At 51.3% G+C, this 22,649-nt stretch overlaps 2 protein-coding genes across 2 annotated transcripts; both read right to left on the reverse strand.

Moving 5' to 3' along the window:
• Positions 1 to 12,690: 12,690 nt before the first annotated feature.
• On the reverse strand, positions 12,691 to 15,922 carry LOC122466146. The gene is made up of 3 exons (XM_043548285.1): positions 15,644 to 15,922; positions 13,260 to 13,532; positions 12,691 to 12,981 (listed from the first exon to the last, which is right to left on the reverse strand). The coding sequence occupies exons 1-3, from the start codon at positions 15,920 to 15,922 to the stop codon at positions 12,691 to 12,693; spliced, it is 843 nt and encodes a 280-aa protein (XP_043404220.1).
• A 276-nt stretch (positions 15,923 to 16,198) lies between these two features.
• Positions 16,199 to 22,483, reverse strand: LOC122466147 (RING finger protein 112-like). The gene is made up of 7 exons (XM_043548287.1): positions 22,412 to 22,483; positions 22,119 to 22,205; positions 21,017 to 21,146; positions 20,732 to 20,862; positions 20,472 to 20,525; positions 16,745 to 16,819; positions 16,199 to 16,486 (listed from the first exon to the last, which is right to left on the reverse strand). The coding sequence occupies exons 1-7, from the start codon at positions 22,466 to 22,468 to the stop codon at positions 16,199 to 16,201; spliced, it is 822 nt and encodes a 273-aa protein (XP_043404222.1). The 5' UTR covers positions 22,469 to 22,483.
• Between the last annotated feature and the right edge of the window lie 166 nt (positions 22,484 to 22,649).

Below are 22,649 nucleotides of genomic sequence, written 5' to 3' on the forward strand. Positions count from 1 at the left end.
ACAAATGAAGCTCTGAACAAAGGACTGACTGACCCATCCCAGCTGTGGGTGTGTCAAGGTTCCTTCCCCACTCTGAACTCTAGGGTACAGATGTGGGAACCTGCATGAAACCCCCCCAAGCTTACTTTTACCAGCTTAGGTTAAAACTTCCCCAAGGTACAAACTATTTCACCCTTTGCCCTTGGACTCCCACTGCCACCACCAAACGTTTATCTGGGCTTACTGGGAAAACTTGTTTTGGAAACGTCTTTCCCCCCAAAATCCTCCCAACCCTTGCACCCCACTTCCTGGGGAACGTTTGGTAAAAATCCTCACCAATTTGCATAGGTGACCATAGACCCAAACCCTTGGATCTTAGAACAATGAAAAAAGCATTCAGTTCTTGAAAAAAAAACGTTTTAATAGAAGAAACAGTAAAAAGTAAAAGAATCACCTCTGTAAAATCAGGGTGGTAAATACCTTACAGGGTAATCAGATTCAAAACATAGAGAATCCCTCTAGGCAAAACCTTAAGTTACAAAAAGACACAAAAAACAGGAATCTCCATTCCATTCAGCACAGCTATTTTATCAGCCACTTAAACAAAACAGAATCTAATGCGTCTCTAGCTAGATTACTTACTAAGTTCTCAGACTCCATTCCTGTTCTGTCCCCGGCAAAAGCCTTACCCAGACAGACACAGACCCCTTTGATGTTCTCCCTCTTCCCAGCTTTTGAAAGTATCTTCTCTCCTCATTGGTCATTTTGGTCAGGTGCCAGCAAGGTTATCCTAGCTTCTTAACCCTTTACAGGTGAAAGGATTTTTCCTCTGGCCAGGAGGGATTTTAAAGGTGTGTGGAGGGATTTTAAAGGTGTGTACCCTTCCCTTTATATTTATGACATGCCCCCCAAATCACAGCTAGGGTGAAACACTGGCTGGGATTTCTTCCTGGAGCTCTAGGAAAAACAGAATTAATAAGACACATGTACCTCCAAATATACTACTAACTGTATAAAGACTAACAATATTTTCCACATCTCAAGGATGATTTTAACCAGTTGATTCTGGGAAACTTTCACAGGAGAGTGTATCAACCACTTTGTTAGAAGCTCTGGAAATGTGTTGTATGTTGAAATCAAAATCTTGGAGAGCTAAACTCCACCGAATAAGTTTTTTGTTATTTCCCGTGGTGGTATGAAGCCACCGTAGCACAGCATGATCAGTTTGCAGGTGGAAACGCCGTCCCCAGACATATGGGCTTAGCTTTTCCAGAGCGCAGACAATGGCGTAACATGCTTTTTCACTGACTGACCAGTTGCTTTCCCTCTCAGACAGCTTCTTGCCGAGAAACACGACAGGGTGGAATTCTTGATCTGGTACTTCCTGCATTAAAACTGCTCCATCACCATGCTCGGATGCATCTGTGGTTACTACGAACAGTTTGTCATGTCTGACCCTGTGCTAAGGGCCCCAGACTCTGAGTGTCGCTTTAAGCTGGTTAAAGGCCTTCTGACACTCTTCGGTCCACTGAATGGCATTTGGCTGTTTCTTTTTGGTTAGGTCTGTCAATGGGGTGGCGATTTGGCTGTATTGTGGTACAAATCGTCTGTAATAACCGGCCAAGCCTAAGAAGGATTGAACCTGTTTCTTTGACTTTGGGACAGGTCACTTTTGGATAGCATCCACTTTGGCCTGTAGGGGGTTGATAGCTCCTTGACCCACCTGGTGTCCAAGGTAAGTCACTCTGTTTAGGCCTATTTGACACTTCTTAGCCTTAATAGTTAGTCCTGCCTCCCTTATGCGCTCCAAGACTTTTTGTAGATGTTCCAGGTGTTCTGCCCAGGAATCCAAAAATATGGCCACATCATCAAGGTAGGCGACTGCATATTCTCCTAATGCCGCTAGGAGACCATTTACAAGTCTTTGGAAGGTGGCGGGTGCATTTCAAAGACCAAAAGGGAGCACTTTAAGTTCATACACCCTGACATGTGTGGTGAAAGCTGACCTTTCCTTGGCGGATTCATCTAGCGGTACCTGCCAGTACCTCTTGGTTAAGTCCAAGGTAGAGATGAACTGGGCCCATCCCAGTTTCTCTAATAGTTCATCTGTCCATGGCATTGGATAGTTGTCTGGGCAAGTTACAGCATTTAGCTTACGGTAGTCCACGCAAAAACATATCTCCCCATCTGGTTTGGGAACTAGAACCACTGGAGATGCCCATGCACTGCCAGAGGGGTGGATTACACCCATCTGTAACATATCCTGGATCTCCCATTCTATAGCAGTTTTAGCTTGAGGAGACACCCGGTAAGGTTGGACTTTAATTGGGTGAGCATTACCTGTGTCAATGGAGTGGTATGCCCGTTTAGCCAGTCCTGGGGTGGCTGAGAACGTCGGCGCGGAGCTAGTGCACAGCTCCTTGATCTGCTGTCACTGCATACGCCCAAGGGTCATAGAGAGGTTCACCTCTTCCACGCCACCAGCACTTTTCCCTTCGTAGTAGACACCTTCAGGCCACTCAGCATCATCTCCTCCCTGGGCTGTAGACTGACAAACCTTTAATTCTCTGGATTGATTAGAAGAGCTGAGAGGTAGTGGGTTGCTCCGTCCGCCGTCCAAGCTCTCTGAAGGCTTTCATCTGCTTCCTGTTCGGTCTGGAACTGTTCCCTTGATGCTGGAGACATCAGTTCCTCATTGGATTGTAGACCTGAGCTTGGTCCCTCTGGAAGCAATGTAGGGGATGCGGCTGTTTCCGTTGACTGTGAACCGCTCTCCACTGGGGCACTACGTTGGGGTTCAGGCTCCGGCTGAGCATCTGGTGTAGGGTTATCGGTTGCTGCCGGTTCAGGTTCGGTGGGGCCCTCTGGTGTTGGGGTCACAAGAACTGGATTCAGTGCTGGCAGTGGGTCTGGTGCTGGTTGTTCCACTGGTTCCGGTTCTGGGACTGGCTCTGTCTGGGTCTCTGGGACTGGATCCACTACTGCTGTTGCAGACATAGGCCTGGGGTCCAGGTCCATCACCTCTCACCGGGTCCTGGTAGAAGTTTCCAGAACAGAGCTAGGTGTGACAGCTTGCTTAGCTTGGCTGCGGGTGACCATTCCCGCCCTCTTGGCTAGCTTCACATGATTGGCCAAGTCTTCTCCCAACAGCATGGGGATGGGATAATCATCATAGACTTCAAAAGTCCACATTCCTGACCAGCCCTTGTACTGGACAGGCAACTTGGCTGTAGGCAAATTGAAAGAGTTGGACTTGAAGGGTTGAATCATCACTTGGATCTCTGGGTTGATTAAATTGGGGTCCACTAAGGAAGCATGGAAAGCTGACACTTGTGCTCTAGTGTCCCTCCACACGGTGACCTTCTTCCCACCCACACTCACAGTTTCCCTCCGCTCCGAGGGTATCTGGGAGGTATCTGGGCCTGAGGACCTCTGGTGTGATTCCGGTGCAATGAACTGCAATCTGTTGGGGTTCTTGGGGCAGCTGGCCTTTACATGCCCTGGCTCATTACATTTAAAACATCGTCCAGCTGACTGGTCACTGGGGCGAGGTGGGTTGCTGGAGAACGGTGTGGCGGGATGATAAGGTGGCTGGAGGGTTCCTTGGGGTGTAGGTGGGGCCTTGGGCGGCCCCCGGTAATAGAGGGTGGTCTGGGGTTGTCCCTTCTGGTCTCCGCTCCAACTGCGACCAGTTTTTTTCTTCTCTGCCACCTCCACCCATTTGGCTCCAATCTCCCCTGCCTCGATTACAGTTTTGGGCTTCCCATCTAGGATGTATCTTTCTATTTCCTCAGGAACACCCTCTAAGAACTGTTCCATTTGCATGAGGAAGGGCAACTCTGCTGGAGATTTAACACTTGCTCCTGATATCCAGGCATCCCAATGTTTCACAATGTGGTAGGCATGTCGGGTAAATGACACGTCTGGTTTCCACCTTAGGGCTCTGAATCACTGACAGGAAAGCTCAGGTGTTAGCCCCATTCTGACTCTTGCCTAGGTTTTAAACAGTTCATACTGGTTCAGGTGTTCCTTAGGCATTTCAGCCGCCATCTCAGCTAAGGGTCCACTGAGGTGCGGCCTCAGCTCTACCATGTATTGGTCTGTAGAGATGCCGTACCCAAGGCAGGCCCTTTCGAAGTTTTCTAAGAAGGCCTCGGTATCATCGCCTGCCTTGTAGGTGGGGAACTTTCTGGGATGTGTGGAAGTATAACATTGTATAAGTACAACGTTGTATAAGGGGACATGCTGGATACATTGTATATGAGAGGGCATGCCAAAACATGTTACAAAGTATCTGAGGGAGCACACGTAGGGACAGTTAGCTTTTGAATGGAGAAGCAATTAAGATAGAGCCAGCACGTCTAAGAAGCAGGCATCAGAATGGAAGGTGTGAAGGGCAATTAGTTAAGTTAACTGGAAGCTGTTAAAGGAGATTGTTAAGGGTGGCAGGTAATTGAAGATACGTGACTGGTCTCAGGGATCTTGAAGGGTGGTGACTAAAATCTTTTTTCTTCTTTTGTCTGTAACTTCTCTGTAACTTGTTCTCCAAAAAACTGTATAAATTAAGAGACACAAGCCCCACTCGGGGGGCTCACTTCTAAATGTATTAGCAGAGCAGCTTTGCTAATAAAACAGAGTGGTCTGATAAATTGTGAGTCTGAGTCAAACTTTGACAGATGGGAAGTGGTACCTGGAGAAGGATTGCTAGGGTTTGTTGATATATTCTGCTGAGCCCTTGCCTTCTCCATCTCCAGTGCATGCTTCCTCTCTTTTTCCTTCTCCTCCACTACTTTTTCCTGTGCCTCCATAGCTCTCCTATGAGCAGCCACTTGGTGTTGTTCTGCCTCTTTCACTGCCTCCATTTCTTTGTCCTTTGCCTCCATTTCCATCCGCATGAGTTCTATCTGTCTTTCATGTTCCTTTTGTTTTTCCTCAGCCTCAAATCTGGCTAATTCCAGCTTTTGTTGAGCTATGGAGTCTGTCATCCTAACCTCTCTGTTTTTAACTAACTTTACACCTGAGAGTTAGACAGAAAACCAAAACAAAAAAAAAGACTTGGCTTGTAAAATTTTGCTGTGCGAATATGATACCTATTCTCTGATAGTTATTGTCAGCCTACAGAGAAATCCTAAAAAAAAAAACCCTAACACCTTTGTCTCCAGGCAAATGGGTAGAAAATGCCTCTAGTTACTTTTAGGTAAAAAAAAAAAAAACTTCAGGTCTGTGAAGACTTGTGAATTTCCCTGCAGGAGGTTAACTACCCTGCCTTTAGGTAGGGAAAACTGCAATTCACAAAATATAATTCCCTTTTGTCTCTGATCTGGCCCCAAAGCAAAGCAAAAAAACCAACAACCTCCAACTATTTCCAGTTGGAAATCTGCTTTCCAGCAGCCCAAAGGAAAAAAAAATATTTCCTTTTAAAATCTGTGTTTCTGGTTCAAAAAATCTCAAATTGATCTCAAAATGATTTCAGGTTAATCCCACCGCTCTGCCACCATGTCAAGGTTCCTTCCCCACTCTGAACTCTAGGGTACAGATGGGGGACCTGCATGAAAACCTCCTAAACTTACTTTTACCAGCTTAGGTTAAAACTTCCCCAAGGTACAAACTATTTTACCCTTTGCCCTTGGACTTCCACTGCCACCACCAAACGTTTATCTGGGTTTATTTTATTAGGAAAGCATTGTTTGAAAACGTCTTTCCCCCGAAAATCCTCCCAACCCTTGCACCCCACTTCCTGGGGAACGTTTGGTAAAAATCCTCACCAATTTGCATAGGTGACCACAGACCCAAACCCTTGGATCTTAGAACAATGAAAAAAGCATTCAGTTCTTGAAAAGAAGAATTTTAATAGAAGAAAAAGTAAAAAAGAATCACCTCTGTAAAATCAGGATGGTAAATACCTTACAGGGTAATTAGATTCAAAACATAGAGAATCCCTCTAAGCAAAACCTTAAGTTACAAAAAGACACAAAAAACGGGAATCTCCATTCCATTCAGCATAGCTCATTTTCTTAGCCATTTAAAGAAATCATAATCTAATGCATCTCTAGCTAGATTACTTACTAAGTTCTCAGACTCCATTCCTGTTCTGTCCCCGGCAGAAACATCTCACAGACAGACCCAGACCCTTTGTTTTTCTCCCTCCTCCCAACTTTTGAAAGTATCTTGTCTCCTCATTGGTCATTGTGGTCAGGTGCCAGCGAGGTTACCTTTAGCTTCTTAACCCTTTACAGGTGAGAGGATTTTTCCTCTGGCCAGGAGGGATTTTAAAGGTGTTTACCCTTCCCTTGATATTTATGACAGCCATCATCATTATTATTAATAATAATAACAACAAGCAATACTCAACTCCATTCACAACTCCCAGTCGTGTCATACAGAGATGAAGAAATAAGGGACGTCCCTCGCAGTAATGTAGGTAGGTAACTTATGCAGAGTTACCAGTTTTGGTTGGATGTATTCCTGGAGGTTTCATCACATGACGTAATCTTTAATTAAAGATGAATCTTTAATTCCTGGAGACTCCAAGACAATCCTGGAGGGTTGGCAACCCTAGAGTTGAAATAGGCCAAGCAGGCCCAATCAATAAATTAAGCAGCTAGAATGGGAGAGATTTAGGCTGCAAAGGGGCCACTAATTGGAAGCAGGCTCAGATGGACAGGAACAGGAGGGGCCTGCATAAAGCCCATGAGCAGAGGGGGGTTGCAGGAAGGTAGGCTGCAGTCAGTCCCTGGAGGTAGGGAGGTGTGTTCAGGGCCATAGAGGGTAGTCTGTGGTCTGTCCCTGAAAGGAGGGAGAAGGGAGGCTGGCAAACCCAGAGAGAGGAGAAGCCAGGAAAGTTGGAGAAGGCTCAGGGGGAAAGCAGCAAGGTAGGACAGTGCAGGCCTTGGGTGCTGACTGGAGGGTCCCTGAGCTGGGACCCAGAGTAGAGAGGCCCCGGTTCCAATACCAACCACTGGGGATGTTGCACAGACCAGGCAGAGGCTAGTGGACTGTGTAGGATAATTCATTCTGGGAAGACTTTGATACTCCCCAGAAGGGGAAACATGGTGACCTGGCCTGAGGACCATGACACAAAGAGGAAGCCACCAGAGTGGCAGAGGATGGGGAGAGACAAGGCCAGAGGAGGGTGCAATGCCTGGCCAGAGCTAATCCCCAGGAGGAGACGCCACCAGTGGGGAATGAACCCTGCCACAGGGACATCATATTATCAAACTAAAACCACCCCAAATGTTTGTATTTTTAATTTTTAATGATCGAGTATGGGTATACAGATTTAACCCCCTCAGATTTAACCCCTTCCCCCAGTTATTGGCTCTTGATCTAAAATCCCTCATTATCAAATATTGCTCTAGAATCTCCTCAAATGTTGACAGGTTTCAGAGGGGTAGCTGTGTTAGTCTGTATCAGCAAAAACAATGAGGAGTCCTGTGGCACCTTAGAGATTAACAAATTTATTTGGGCATAAGCTTTTCAGTAGGAAGGTATAAATATACTAACACATCTTTTCACTCTGTGCATCTGACAAAGTGGGTTATAGCCCACGAAAGCTTATGCCCCAATAAATTTGTTAGTCTTCAATGTTGACATCTCTAAAATTTTCAAACATTTCTCAAAAATCACTTCAGCTGTTGACACTCATTTATTTTTAAATATGGATCTCAAATCCATTCTAATTTTGCCTCCTTTTCTTTCTAATTCTCAGACATAGACGAAAACATCCCCACAGTTTGGGGTTTCTCCTCCCTCCCATATTAAATTGCAGTCACTTCTGTTTTTTGGAGGGAAACAATTGACCTGAACGATTACCCCACAACATGGACAGATGGTGTGGTGGGGGTTAAACACCCTATGATCCACTGTCCCTTCAGATTAAATGCCTTTTCTCTCCAATTATTAAGTATTGATCAAATATCTTGTTAGAGTTGACCTCTTTTCCCTCTGATATTCAAATACTGATTGCAAATTCCTTCAGATTTTAAATGAGAGGCACACAATCAGGCTTACCGTCTATCACTCCACCCGCAAGATTAAACAACTGATTGAGAGAGATAAGGTTTGGAACACAAATGGTGGGAATCTTTGTTGGGATGGCCCCCCGTGGCAATGGGGATCTTATATTCGACCGTACAACCAATTGCGGTGATCATCGGAATCCAACTGTTTTTATTAGTAAGTATGGTGAGTTTGGCTTGCTGGGTAAGAAAAACTGTCCAAAAGGTAAAGAGCCTGGAATGTGAAGTCAACTAATGCCATTGTTGGCTTTGACCAGGATGCAAGCCGAGGTGATGATGAGGTGAGGTGATGATGATGATGGCTTTGGTAAAAGTGTCATCAAGGAGGGGATTGTAATGAGAGACCTGGACTTGACATGACCCACAGCCTTCTTGTGTATGGACTTAGTATAACCTGCAGCCATCTTGTATGCTCAGCCCTCATAAGTTAGAAACAAAACTAGAGAGTTGGGAGAATTCAGCCTTGACGTAGGCAGACAGAACAGTATTAGCTGCAGCATTGCAAATAGGGGTAGATACAGTGAAATCACAGATTCATGGGAAGAGAAGAGAGTATGGGCAAGCTAACCCTGAGTTTCTGCAAATTTCTTCCTGGGCGCCTGTGTGAGTTTTGTTAAACGTTGGTTTGGCTGATAGGAGAAATTATAAGGTTTTGCTGTTGCTAAAGACATTGGTTTAGTTCTAAGGTCCCCCTTTCATTCATCCTCAGTGTGAAGCAATTTTTTCTGGGGCTAGTGTGGATCAGCTCCCCAAAGTCACCAGCCTCCAGCCGCACAATCACTGCCTGCCTGGGCCCCTGCAGGCCTCGCCCTGTATGGGCTGGATAGAGACAGGCACCTGCTGACCCCTGCATCCTCCGAGTGTCCCCCTGGACCGTATGTGACAAAGTGAGTTTTCCTTCTTGTTCTGTTATATGTGAGTCTTTCTGTTTTGCGTAAATACTGTGCGTACCTCAGTTTCCCAGTGTATTGCATCAGTGGTGGGAATAAGGGTGTGTCACTTTTGCGGAGACCCCCTGGGGCAGGTGAGGCATCTCCAGCTGCCTGCATGTAAGCAATGGATGGTGCCCTTCCTAACCTGAAAGCCAGGAGGGGAATGCGACCAGATGACGTTTTGCCCGGGAAGCAAGACAAAGACCAGGAGGAGGGGCAACAGGCGTGCCAGAGGTCAGGCCACTGGAAACAGGTCAGTCTCCTGTTGGGAAGCCAGAGAGGGCACCCAGGGGGCACCAGGCCCTGGATCCCCCCAAGATGGACTTTGCTGAATGGTCCTGCTTTTTGGCTAACAAGCTCTGTTCTATGCTCTTTCCCTATTGGCTAATAAGCCTTCTATTTTACAGCATTGGCTGAGAGTCACTGCTAACTGTGAATTTGGGATGCAGAGGCCTCTGGCTTCCCCAGGGGTCCCACCCAGGTGGACCCACTCCGGGAGGTGCACGGTGAGCACAGGGTTGATAAATGCTCCGAGATCAGACCCAGGAAGACCATAGACGATGAGGTTTCTTGGCCTGGACAGCATGCCCTGAGTGGAATCATGCTACCAGAGAGTCCTGGCTGGCTTCATACAGAGCAGTTCCAGAGCATCGGACCTGTGACTCTGTCACAGGGTGTCCAGTCCTGATCTCTTGGACATGCACAAACCTACCAGGTGTGCTGTCCTTCAGGGACACTATGCAGCAGCTGAAATGATTTCAACTGAGGACACATACTTTACTTAATAGCACAATATGGAGCTACAGGTGTTGTGAAAGCAAGACTATGGCCCTGTCTGCACTCCAAAATTAAGTCAACTTAATTTAGATTAGCATGCAGCCACTGCAGTAATTACATTGCTTATGCAAGGCTAGACTTTGCTCCTTTTATCGACGATGAGAGGCCCTGGATGGCACTGGAGGGCAAGGGAAGAGAGACTGCACATTCGTAATGGGAATAACTCTTTGGGTGGTAAAGCCCTCAAAACCCTTGTATCTCGAAGAGCTGAGCTAAGAGCTGGAATTGCCTTGGGTAGGCAGAGCTCACCAGGTCCTATTGTAATTGTGCAAAGTGTGGGCCATTTGTGGAGGGAATAACTCTTTGTGTGGTAGAGACGTGGCTGGTACTTAAAGCTCCTGACCCCCTTGTATCTTGAAGAGCTGAGCTGAGAGCTGGAATTGCCTTGGGGAGGCAGAGCTCACCAGAGGGGCCAGTTGTCCAGCCCGGGACAGGCAGATGTTAGAGCCCAGCAGCAGGTCCAGCTATATGAGTGGCAGCAGAGCAAAGCAGCAGCTGGATTCACCCACAGCCCACAGTGTTCGGTGGGGGAACAGCTGGGGAAGAGCCATTGCATGTACTACAGCGGGAGGAGAGGAATTCACAGCAGCCGTCTACAGCAGCCCAGTGACTGGTGAGGCCTCCCTGTCCCAGCTGCTGGAACCGCTATCATAGGGCAGGCGGTAGAGCCCTGGAGCTGCCCAGTGACCCTGACTTTCCTGGTCTCCTGGAACCCCAAACTGTGGGCGAGGAAGTTGGGGAGCCACGAGCTGAAGGGAACAAACTGGTTCACATTCAGGTTCAGACCGTTCAGGGTCCCATTTGTTTGGGACTCTGACTGACGTGCTAAATGGTGGTGGAAAGTGTTAAACTGTCAACATACGTCCCCAGTTCACCCCCAACCAAGTTCACTTCTTCAAACCTCTACACCTGCGAGTGGGTACAGACTTGTCTGGCTAAGGCACCCAGCATGGGTGCAGATTCCTAGATGACTGTGGAGGCTGGAGACAAAGGTTAAGAAATTGTAGAGAATCCCCTAAAATAAGGACTTGGCCCTGGTTGCTGCCGACACCCCTGGCAGAAGGGTGGCAGGTACACAGGAAAAGTGTAACGCGCTTCCTAGCGTCCAAACATAACAGGCTAAAGGAGATTATCTCACCTAAACCAAGCTCCTTGCTTTTCTGACAAACACGGCTGGGCCCCCTCTTGCCGAATCACTGCTGTCAGGGTTCCCTCCCCCACTCTGAACTCTGGGCTACAGATCTGGGGACCCGCATGAAAGACCCTCTATGCTTATTTCTACCAGCTTAGGTTAAAAACTTCCCCAAGGCACAAATTCCTTTCCTTGTCCTTGGACAGTATTGCTGCCACCACCAAGTTATTTAAACAAACATTCAGGGAGGGACCTCTTGGAGCCCTATCCCCCCTCCCCCCAAATATCCCCCCAAGCCCCGTCACCTCCTTTCCTGGGGAGGCTTGAGAATAATATACCAACCGATAGGTTAACAAAGTGAGCACAGACCAAATCCCTGGGTTTTAGGACACTGAAAATCAATCAGGTTCTTAAAAGAAGAATTTTATTAAAAAAGAAGTAAAAGAATCACACCTGCAAAATCAGGATGGAAGATAACTTTACAGAGTAAATAAAAGATTTAAAATCCAGAGGATTCCCCTCTGACTCTGCTTCCCAGTTACAAAACAGGAATAAAATTACCCCTTAGCATAGGGAAAATTCACAAGCTAAAACAAAAGATAATCTAACGCATTTCCTAACTTTACTTAAAGTTTCTGTAATCTTAGATGCTCATTTCAGGTATGTTTTTAGATGTTTTTTCCTGCCCTGGTCCCTCCCTCTGTCAGAGAGGGTACACACAAAGAGAGCACAAACAAAACCTTTCCCCCCAATCCTCCGATTTGAAAGTATCTTCTTTCCCCATTGGTCCTTCTGGTCAGGTGCCAACTAGGTTAATTGAATTGATTAACCGCTTACAGGTAAGTGATTCTGTACCTCTGGCCAACAGGGATTTTATGTTACTGCATACATAAAGGTTGTTACCCTTCCCTTTATATTTATGACAGCTGTCCTTTTGCTTGGCTGGTGAAGGATACAGGGGTATCCTTTTACCTTCTCCTTCTACCCCCTCCCCCCAACTCTGTTTGGCCCCACAGTCAGGAGATGCCTCGCCCCATGGTTTATTCCCCAGCATGGTGACCCCACATCTTCATGTTACCTTCATACGTCGTCCATGGGACTGGCTTACAACGCTTAATTTACATGTCAACTGAGGTGGACGGGCGAATGTACATCCCTTGTCTGTCAGAAATTTGTCTGCTGACCCTGCCTTTATTCAGACTTGAAAATGTATTTTCCATATGTACTTATACGTGTAACCCCTCACCTCATAACAATTACACATTACACACAGATATTCATTCCCAGTGTACTCCTAGCTTGCATTCAATACATTACAAGACATTATTTATGGCTAAATACCATGACAGCGGTGTGTTAGGTGCAGTGAGTTTGTCAGGCCTGTTAGGAGTTGCTGGTACAGGGCACTGAACCCTCCGCCAGCAGGTGCTGATAGGCCTGGGTGTCAAAGAGTCAATGGAGGTTTTCAAGAGCGGGTTGGACCAATGTCCCTTCTTCGAATCTGTGAGCGACGAGTCCCCTGCTCTGCCGTGGTGTGTGGGTGACGTGTCTGGGCCACGCTGCAGCTCAGTCACTCTATTCGTCACCCCAGACTTGGGGGGGGGGCACTGTGCAGATCAGGGGGGCCGCATCACACAGCTCCTCAGTGCCGTCCCCCTCCTCCCCTTGGCTGGCGGTGGCCTCGGCCCGGTTCATATCCTTCTGGGCAATCTTCCCACTAACTCTCTCACCCTCGCCCGAGCCTGCCCAAATCCCAGCTATGCCGCCCGCTCCAGCTGCAACAGCTGTTCCCTCACTTATCCTGTCTGAAAATACCAGAGAAGGCAGCTGCGGCGACCCCAGCACCACCAGCAGCTGCGGTGACCACTCGCAGAATCATGTGCTTCCCGTTCGCCTCCTGGAAGGGCATAGGCATCCGTGTCAGCTCTGCATCCAGCCTCCTCAGCAGGTCCTCTTTCTCCCACATCAGTGCTGCATCCAGGTCTGTCAGCGGGAATTCTTTCTTCGGCAGCATGTCTCTTCGGCACTGCTCCAGCAACTTCTTGCGCCACGCCTCGAGCTCCTGAGACGAGGTCAACATGTTCTGGGAGAGGAAACAGCAAAGATTAGATGTGGCAAGTGCTGCAAAGACCCAGACCAAGATTGGGGCTCATGTCACACCGGGCAATGCACACACACACCCCATTGCTGAGTCAGATCCCTCCCCTGTTCCGCTGGGCTTGGAGTCTCCCATCTCTGCAGCCACCCTGGGAACCAGACATATTAACTCCCATCTTCTACCCCAAACCCTGAATCCCATAGAGGTGACCAGGCTGTTTCTCTTGGGTTCCCATGGCTGGGGGCACAGCCCCTGTCACTCACCGTCTTCTTCAGAAATGCAGCATAGTCTTTGCGGGCGCTTTCCATGGCACTCTCGTTGGTGGTGCAACACTGGTAGCGCTTTCCATGGGTCTCCAGGAAGGTCTTGGCCTCCTGAGTCAGCTCCGCCTCTAGCGCCGTCAGCAGGGTCTCCTCCGGCTCCTTCAGCTCCTCCCGGCACCGCTCCAGCAGTGACCTGTGCTGCTTCTCGAACTGCTTCGCCATTGCACTCAGATCCACCTTCAGACAGTCGTCCATGCGCCGGGACAGGCCGTCCTGCATTGAACGGCAGGGGAGGGGGACAGTAGGAGGGCAAAGGCTGTTGAAAGGGGCGAGTGTGCAACCCTGTCTCACCAATGGATCTTCTGGCTACAGCACAGCAATATCCCTGCAGCCCTGAGCCTGAAATTGGGCCCCCGTTGCGCTGGAGTTGGGGTCTCCCATCTCTGCAGCCACCCGACAAGCTGAGATGAGGTCCCATCTCCTTCCTCAGATCCATAGCCCATGGGGCTGGCAGGGACGGTTCTCTGGGGTTACCCTGGATCGGGCAACAGCTCCTACCCCCGACTCACCTTCTCCCTCAGAAAGTCAGCGTGGTCTCGGCGGGCACTGTCTATGACTCTCTGGTTGATGGCGTGACACTGATAGCGCTTTCCATAGGTCTCCAGGAAAGTCTCAGCCTCCTGAGTGAGCTCCGCTTCTCGTGCCCTCAGCAGGGTTTCCTCCGGCTCCTTCATCTCCTCCCGGCACCAGTCCATCAGCAACCTGAACTGCTCTGCGAACTGCTCTTCCATTGCGCTCGGATCCACCTTCAGACAGTCGATCATGCGCCGGGACAGGCCATCCTGGGTTAAGCGAGAGAGGAGGAGGACAGAAGGGAGCCCAAGGCTGTTAGAAGGGGTGGGTGTGAGACCTTGTCTCACCCATGGACCCTCCAGCTACAGAACAGAAACTTCCCCATAGCCCTGTGACTGAGATTGGGGCCCCTGTTGTGCTGGGTGCTGCGCTGACCCCCCTGACCAAGATCAGGGTCCCCTTGGTGCGAGGGTTGGAGTCCCCCATCTCTGCAGCCAACATGGGAGCCAGAGGTATGAACTCTCATCTCCTGCCCCAAAACCCATAGCCCGTGGGACTGGCTGGGATGGTTCCCTGGGGTGCTGTGGCTGGGGCACCGGCCCCTTCCCCCGACTCACCTTCTCCCTCAGAAAATCAGCATGGTCTCGGCAGACTCTGTCCATGGCTCCCTGGTTGATGGTGTGACACTGATAGCGCTTTCCAAAGGTCTCCAGGAAGGTCTCGGCCTCCTGAGTCAGCTTCTCCTCTAGCGCCGTCAGCAGGGTCTCCTTCTCCGGCTCCCTCATCTCCTCCCGGCACCACCCCAGCAGTGATCTGCGCTGCTCCATGACCTGCTCTGCCATTGCACTCGGATCCACCATCAGACAGTCAACCATGCGCCGGGACAGGCCGTCCTGCATTGAACGGCAGGGGAGGGGGACAGTAGGGGGGCAAAAGCTGTTGGAAGGGGTGAGTGTGCGACCCTGTCTCACCAGTGGATCTTCTGGCTACAGCACAGCAATATCCCTGCAGCTCTGAGCCTGAGATTTGGCCCCCCGTTGCGCTGGAGTTGGGGTCTCCCATCTCTGCAGCCACCCGACAAGCTGAGATGAGGTCCCATCTCCTTCCAATAAACCACAGCCCGTGGGGCTGGCAGGGATGGTTCTCTGGGGTTATCTTGGATTGGGCAACAGCTCCTACCCCCGACTCACCTTCTCCCTCAGAAAGTCAGTGTGGTCTCTGCGGGCTCTGTCCATGGCTCTCTGGTTGATGGCGTGCCACTGATAGCGCTTTCCGTAGGTCTCCAGGAAAGTCTCGGCCTCCTGAATCAGCTCCGCTTCTAGTGCCCTCAGCAGGGTCTCCTCCGGCTCCTTCATCTCCTCCTGGCACCGCCCCAGCAGTGACCTGCGCTGCTCCACAAACTGCTCCGCCATTTCCCTCGGATCCACCGTCAGACAGTCGATCATGCGCCGGGACAGGCCATCCTGGGTTAAGCGAGAGAGGAGGAGGACAGAAGGGAGCCCAAGGCTGTTAGAAGGGGCGGGTGTGCGACCTTGTCTCACCCATGGACCCTCCAGCTACAGAACAGAAACTTCCCCATAGCCCTGTGACTGAGATTGGGGCCCCTGTTGTGCTGGGTGCTGCGCTGACCCCCCTGACCAAGATCAGGGTCCCCTTGGTGCGAGGGTTGGAGTCCCCCATCTCTGCAGCCAGCCTGGGAGCCAGAGATATGAACTCTCATCTCCTGCCCCAAAACCCATAGCCCGTGGGACTGGCTGGGATGGTTCCCTGGGGTGCTGTGGCTGGGGCACCGGCCCCTTCCCCCGACTCACCTTCTCCCTCAGAAAGTCAGCGTGGTCTCGGCGGGCTCTGTCCATGGCTCCCTGGCAGATGGTGTGACACTGATAGCGCTTTCCAAAGGTCTCCAGGAAAGTCTCGGCCTCCTGAGTCAGCTTCTCCTCTAGCGCCGTCAGCAGGGTCTCCTCCGGCTCCCTCATCTCCTCCCGGCACCACCCCAGCAGTGATCTGCGCTGCTCCATGACCTGCTCTGCCATTGCACTCGGATCCACCATCAGACAGTCGACCATGCGCCGGGACAGGCCGTCCTGCATTGAACGGCAGGGGAGGGGGACAGTAGGAGGGCAAAGGCTGTTGGAAGGGGCGAGTGTGCGACCCTGTCTCACCAGTGGATCTTCTGGCTACAGCACAGCAATATCCCTGCAGCTCTGAGCCTGAGATCGGGCCCCCCGTTGCGCTGGAGTTGGGGTCTCCCATCTCTGCAGCCACCCGACAAGCTGAGATGAGGTCCCATCTCCTTCCCCAAATCCATAGCCCGTGGAGCTGGCAGGGACGGTTCTCTGGGGTTAGCCTGGATTGGGGAACAGCTCCTACCCCCGACTCACCTTCTCCCTCAGAAAGTCGGCGTGGTCTTGGCAGGCCCTGTCCATGACTCTCTGGTTGATGGCGTGACTCTGATAGCGCTTTCCATAGGTCTTCAGGAAAGTCTCAGCCTCCTGAGTGAGCTCCGCTTCTAGTGCCCTCAGCAGGGTCTCCTCCGGCTCCTTCATCTCCTCCCGGCACCGCTCCAGCGGTGACCTGTGCTGCTCCACAAACTGCTCCGCCATTGCGCTCGGATCCACCTTCAGACAGTCGACCATGCGCTGGGACAGGCTGTGCTGTTTTGAGCGGGAGAGGACGGGGAGAGAAGGGGGTGCAAAGACTGGTAGAAGGGGCAGGTGTGTGACCCCTGTCTCACCAATAGATCCTCTAGCTACAACACAGCAACTTCTTCCACCCTCCTGACCAAGGTCACGGCCTCCAGTGTACGTGGGTTGGAGTCTCCCATCTCTGCAGCCAGCCTGGGAGCCGGAGATATGAACTCCCACCTCCTGCCCCAAGGCCCATAGCATGTGCCACTGCCCCCCCAGACTCACCATCTCCCTCAGAAACACAGCGTGGTCTGCGCGGGTGATGTCCACGACTCTCTGGTTGTGGAAGGTGATGGCCATCTGTGCCGGGAGGATAAGATGGGGTGAGCCGCAGTTTATGGGGCCCCGACGTCAGCTAGTGGCTGCAGCTTCCACCGCAGTAGACTGACATAACATAGTGACGCTGCTAGCTGGGGTGGCAGCTGTTTGGGGCTTCTGGTGCTACCGGTCTCCAGTTTGTTCCTCACGGCAGCCCAGCCTCGGCTCCCTTCCCCGCCCCGACCTGCACTTTGCTCTTGCAGCACCTTCCTGTAGCCAAGGACTCTGCAAACCCCTGTCCCAGCCGGGCTCGGCCTGAGGCTGACGTCTGACAGCGCATCAGTGACGCCGGCTCTCATGGGTCTGGTGGTATTTGGGGGTTTTATCGATCTCCGGGAGGCAGATGATTTGGGTGTGAATCTCAGCTCTTTTTTGGTGTGGGGAAGGAGTATTGTTCTGGGCTGGGTTAAATCTTGTTGTGGAAGAGCAATTGTTGGCCTGAAACCTGATCAACCTCCCAAGTACATAAGCTGAACCCCCCCACCCACCACCACCACACACACACACAAAATTCTCCTCTAGAAGGGGGCCTGGGTAGCACCTTTCCCAGCCGATCTGAGACTGACACCCAAGAGCACTTTGCAGTCCATGCCTCTGGTTATGTCTACACTGCGATGTAAGCCCAGAGTTAGTAGGAATGGAGTCAGCAGCCCCTGGGGCTGTTAACCTAGGGCTGGAGCGTCTACACTCATTTGTAACCCCAGCTTAGGACTGGCTGAACCCTGGGTTCCAGTTTGGAGCTCCAGCATCTACACTGCATTGTGCAGGCCTGAGTGCAACGACCCGTATCCCAGACTTCCTAGCGCCCTCCCTAGCTGCTTCTGCCCTTTTCCCCTTTGGTGGTGGTGCAGCCTGGGAAAACTGGACTGTCCAGCAAACCTGACTGGCCACAGGAGAAAGAAAGTCAGCCCGTGGGATTGTGGGATACTTTGGGCGGCCTCCCACAGCACAAGTCCAGCAGGGCTAAGGCTAGGCTGCAAAGCAACAGGGCTTGAACCCTGGCTCCCAGCTTGACTCTGGCTCGGACCCTCCATCCCCAGGCGATCTCCCTGAATTCAGGATCACAATAGTGGATTTAGAGCCACCTTCCCCCATCTTGCCACATGTGCCTCCCATGATGCACTACAGCCATGATGCCTGGCTTCCCCTCACCAAAAAAGGATACTGTGGTGCATTGTGGGAAATTTAGCTTGGCTGCCTCATTCTCCTCTATATGTCCAGCTCCCTGGTTGGACTAGAACTCCCATGGTGCACTGGGGCCATGAGGCCAGGCTTCCCCTCACCAAACAAGGAGATGCTGGTGCATCATGGGAGATGAAGTCTAGTTGCTCCATTGTCCTCTGAGGCCAGGCTCATGGGAGGTGCCGTCCAACCAGGATGCTCAGCTGGGATGGGGAGCACCTGGCCCTTTAGGGCCCCCTGCTGGAGGTCCTGCAGTCCTAGCACACCCCACCCCAGGTAAAGGAGCAGTGAGGGTGGGTCCTCCAGGTCTGCCTAGAAAGGCTGCAGCGAAGCAGCCAATCAGGGCGCGGCAGGCTCAGTTAAAAGGAGCTGCAGGGGCTGAGCAGGGCAGTTGCTGGCTGGGACCAGAAGGGTAAAGAAAGACTAAAAGGCTGTGAGACTCCACAGGGAAAGAGACTGGGGAGAAGCCCTGCTCACACAGGGACAGGACCGGGAAACTGTCCAGGCACAGAGGCCTGAGAGAAGACCCTGAGAAATCAGGACAGAGACAAGGAGGCCTGGGGGAGATGCTGCTGAGAGAGGGAACAGAGAGAGAACCCAAGAAGGTGATGGGACAGAGTGGGAAGCACCCCAGGAAATGCAGCAGTAGCAATTAGGAAAGAAAGCAGCAGGTGGCTGCTACTTGCAGGGTCTCTGAGTTGGGACTCCGAGTAGTGAGTGAGCCCAGGTCCCCCACCGGCCACTGGTGCAGTGGCCAAAGCCCTGAGAAGGGGGCAGGTTTAGTTTTGGAGCCTGAGAAAGGGGCTAGAGTTTAAAGAGGCCCAGAGATGAGGCTCAAGACCTCAGAGAGGGCCAACCGTTTGTTGGACTGTGTTACCTGGGAAGGAGTACCATCATGTGTCTTTAGACTGTGTGTGACTTAGCTGGAGGGCTGAGGCACCCCTTGTAGTAGGAGGATTTTATGTTTGTATTTTGTATAATTTAGAATGAAGGATAGAGACTAATAATGTAGCATGTATTAAATGTATTGGTGTATGATTTGACCATATCCTGCCAGCCACCCTTTCTGAAAGCAGAAAGGAACGGGCCGAATGGGCCGTTGGTAGAGAAGCATCAGCCAGAATCTGTGTCTGTGCTGATTTCAAGGCAGTAACAGACCTTTTAAGGTCACCACTTAGTTGTAGGTTTAGCATGTTAAAATAAGTAAAAGAATGCAATGGTTGTTTTTCTCTTGCATTGCAATTTGATGTTCCTGTTCAAATGTTCTGTGTAAATCAATTCTGTTTTGTGTGGGAATGAGGAATGTGTGTGTTAGAAGATAAGTGTAGAGGCCATCGCTGAACCAGATGGTCTAGGGAGGAAACGGAGACAGATGCAAGGGCGCCAGGAGGCTGCAACACGCCCCTATTGAAATGTCAGAGGAGGGTAGATTGACAACTCTAAAGATGAGACAGGCTCCTATCAATGTGGACAAGATAGCTGTGATCAAAACCAGCATGGGGTAACTCCCTGAGAGACTTAATGAAAGAACAAGATAAAGGATGAGAAGGACAATTTAAGAAAACAAGCACCCATCAAACAACAATTGATTACAGCATGACGGTGCAAAACTCATTGGTCCCAATGTAGGAAAATCACTATGTAAACAGGGGACCTTGTCATGAAACTTTGGGGCTCGTCCTGCCAAGACTTCCCCAGAGCATCATGTCACGACTGACAGAACCCGGTTCCTACCTACCCCTGATCAACCTACCTGGCCGCTAGATTGATCCGGACTCTGAACTGGTAACTATAACATCAACTGGTGGGAGAGTGTGTGTGTGTGGTGTAATTGAATGCATATGCTAATTGTTGTATCTTCAATAAATGCGGCGTATTGCCTTTTCCCCTGAAAAAGATCCCGTGTGCTTCTTATACGCATAAAACCCTGACTATGGCAACCACCAACAGGAGGCACCGGGAACAGAAAACGGGAAGAATGCAGGATCGCACCCAGCTGACAGGAGCCACTCATGAGAGGTGAGTGTCCCCCCATCACACCAACCCATAGAGGAGAATGAGGCACATGAGGAGCATGAACTACAGTTGCCAGGAGCCACCTCGGCAGCGTAGCCAAATGGAAACATATGGGGGTTTTGTAGGCACCTCAACGGGTTCTGCACAAAGACCCAAAACAAAAATCCCCACTTCTGGGCCAACTCTGATAAACTGCACCAAATTCATAAAATGTTTTGGGCCTCCTGAACTGAAGATGCATCTGTAGACTAGGCAAACCCTCCAGCATCAGCCACCCTCTGGTCTAGTCAAATTCTTCTACCTTGGAGTCCAAGAACCTGAGTCTTTTTCCCAGTCACCTCCAGTAGGATGGCCCCAGTTCCCAGCATCTCACCAGCCCTGGCATGGACGGGAGAGGGGAGACACCCCACGATTACATAAGAGGCAGAGACGGTACCTGACAGGGAGAGGAGAAGCCGGAGCGATGTTTCTTCATCACATCAGATAAATTCTGAAAAGGAACCAAAAGAAATCATCACGTCACAGACTCCACAGGGCTTAGAAAGGCTGGGAACATGGGGATGGCTTGCCTGGCGCTGAGATGCAGCCACCTCTGGGGTGGGGCAGCTGGGGAATTGGGGGTATTGGGGTCATCACTGACTGCAAGGAGAGAGCATCCCCTTCCTGCTTCCTCCAGCACAGCTGGCCGGTCCCCACCTTTATCTTGGCAGCGAGCTGTGTCCCGGTGAGCATCTCCCCATGCCGGTCCGTCTGGACATGTTGACTGGCCGAGCTCACCAGGGTGGTGACGTAGTCCCTCAGGCTCTCCCGGAAATTCTCACCCATGTCTGCAAAGGGGAGAGAGATGGATGATGGTGGGGGAATACAAGGCCTGTCTGATCCCCCTTCTCTCTACCTGCCACGCACGGGCATGATTAGCGCCCCAATCACTTTGCTCTGCACAGGGCAGGGGGCTTAGAGCTGCTGTCCTGGGTCTGTTACCTCTCAGCCTTCCCTCGCTCCCCGTCGTGATCCGCTCGCCAGGGAAGGGCATCAGGTAACAGCGGCTGCTGCTTCTGCTCAGCGCTTCCAGGGCCTTGGGGTGTTTGCAAGGGGTCTTCGCCTCCAGCTTCTGCCGAGCCAGGGGCAATGGTTACATTGACACACAAACACCTGTGTTAACTTTAGCCAGACCTGCCAGGCAGTCAGAGAGGATCTGGAGGAGCCCGGCCTCGTTTGCGGTAGGCATTGGAAGGGGTGCAGTGAACAAGACAGGGGATGGCAGGAAGAGAAAGGAGTGAGTGCCAGGTCTCAGCCTCCTTCCACCCCCTACCCCATTCCCAGTCTATCCAGATGCCTTGTCCCACCCTGCTCCTTTCCCTCCTCCTGCTCTGGCTTTTCTCCCCTCCACACTGCAATCAAGCAGCTTCCTTCTCCCGCCACCTGGGCTCACTGAGCGCATGGGAGAGACAGGAGGTCCCCTCTCAGTTCTGGTGCCTGGCTTGGAGCAGAAACTGCAGGGAAAGCCCAGCTTTGCTTCTGTCTCCCCAGGCTGGAGCGTGCTGGGTCGCTCTCTGGGGACGGGGCATGCTCAGTCTGGGCAGCATGTGGAGCTGGGAGGGCCTGGAGCATGGTCTGTGTGGACGGACTCTGCCATATCCCCGACACACTGGCCACCCCACCCTCCCACCAAATTTATCGTCCTTACTCTGAAGCGGGGAGGGCGGGGAGGATAGAGATGTTTAAAAAAAAAAAGGAACATCAGAATTTTCTTTCAATATTGCCAAACAATGTGGTTTTTTTAGCCTCATTCTCAGAAACAGCTAGAGGGAGCATCCACGAATTGAGCTCGTGGCAGAGAACAAGCATGGAAAATTTCAGCCCAAACAGTTAAAATTTGGCAAAGTTATAAGCAACTTTAAAGGGGTCTTATAATGGGATTTGTCACACAACCTTTATAAAGGGTGGGGTTACCAGCCCCTGAGAGGGGAAAGGCCCCGTGTCCCATTCCCCAACCCCTGAGCCAGCCATTCCCCAACACTGGGTCTGGATCACAACTAGGCCCTGGGTCCCATTCCCCATCCCCCCCAAGCCCCACACTCACCTGTCTGACGTGTCTCAGATGCTGCTCCCCACCCTGGGCTCTGAGGACCCGGGAGCTGCTCCAATCCCGCACCAGTAGGTCCAGGTGCTGCAGGGGAGACAGAAGGGGAGTGGGGGTCACTGGGGGTGGGGGGACACTGGGACGTGGAGAAGGACAGTGTCTGCTGGGGAAACCTCAACCACTCAGGAGTGGGGCATGGGGTGCAAGGGGCAGGAGCATGCTGTGGAGTGGGGGAGAGGTGCAGTGTGGGGATACATGGGGCAGAGCAGGTGATGGGGGAGAAGCCATCTCACCTGAATGGGCTCCAGTCCATAGGTCTCTCCCACCACTTCGGCCACCTGCACAAACATCTGCAGAGAGAAAAGAGGGGCGGGGTGAGTCTGGGACCTGGGAGGTGTTTAGTTTGGGCGGAAATGATCCTGCCTGTGGACAGAAAGGGGCCTGATCACCCCCTGCCCCCACACCTGAGCTTCTCCCTCTGCCCAGGGCAGAGAGTGAGGCCCAGCGAGCGCAAAACGAATTATGAGATGG

The sequence above is a fragment of the Chelonia mydas genome, chromosome 6 (assembly GCF_015237465.2).
Source record: "Chelonia mydas isolate rCheMyd1 chromosome 6, rCheMyd1.pri.v2, whole genome shotgun sequence".
Taxonomy (NCBI): domain Eukaryota; kingdom Metazoa; phylum Chordata; order Testudines; family Cheloniidae; genus Chelonia; species Chelonia mydas.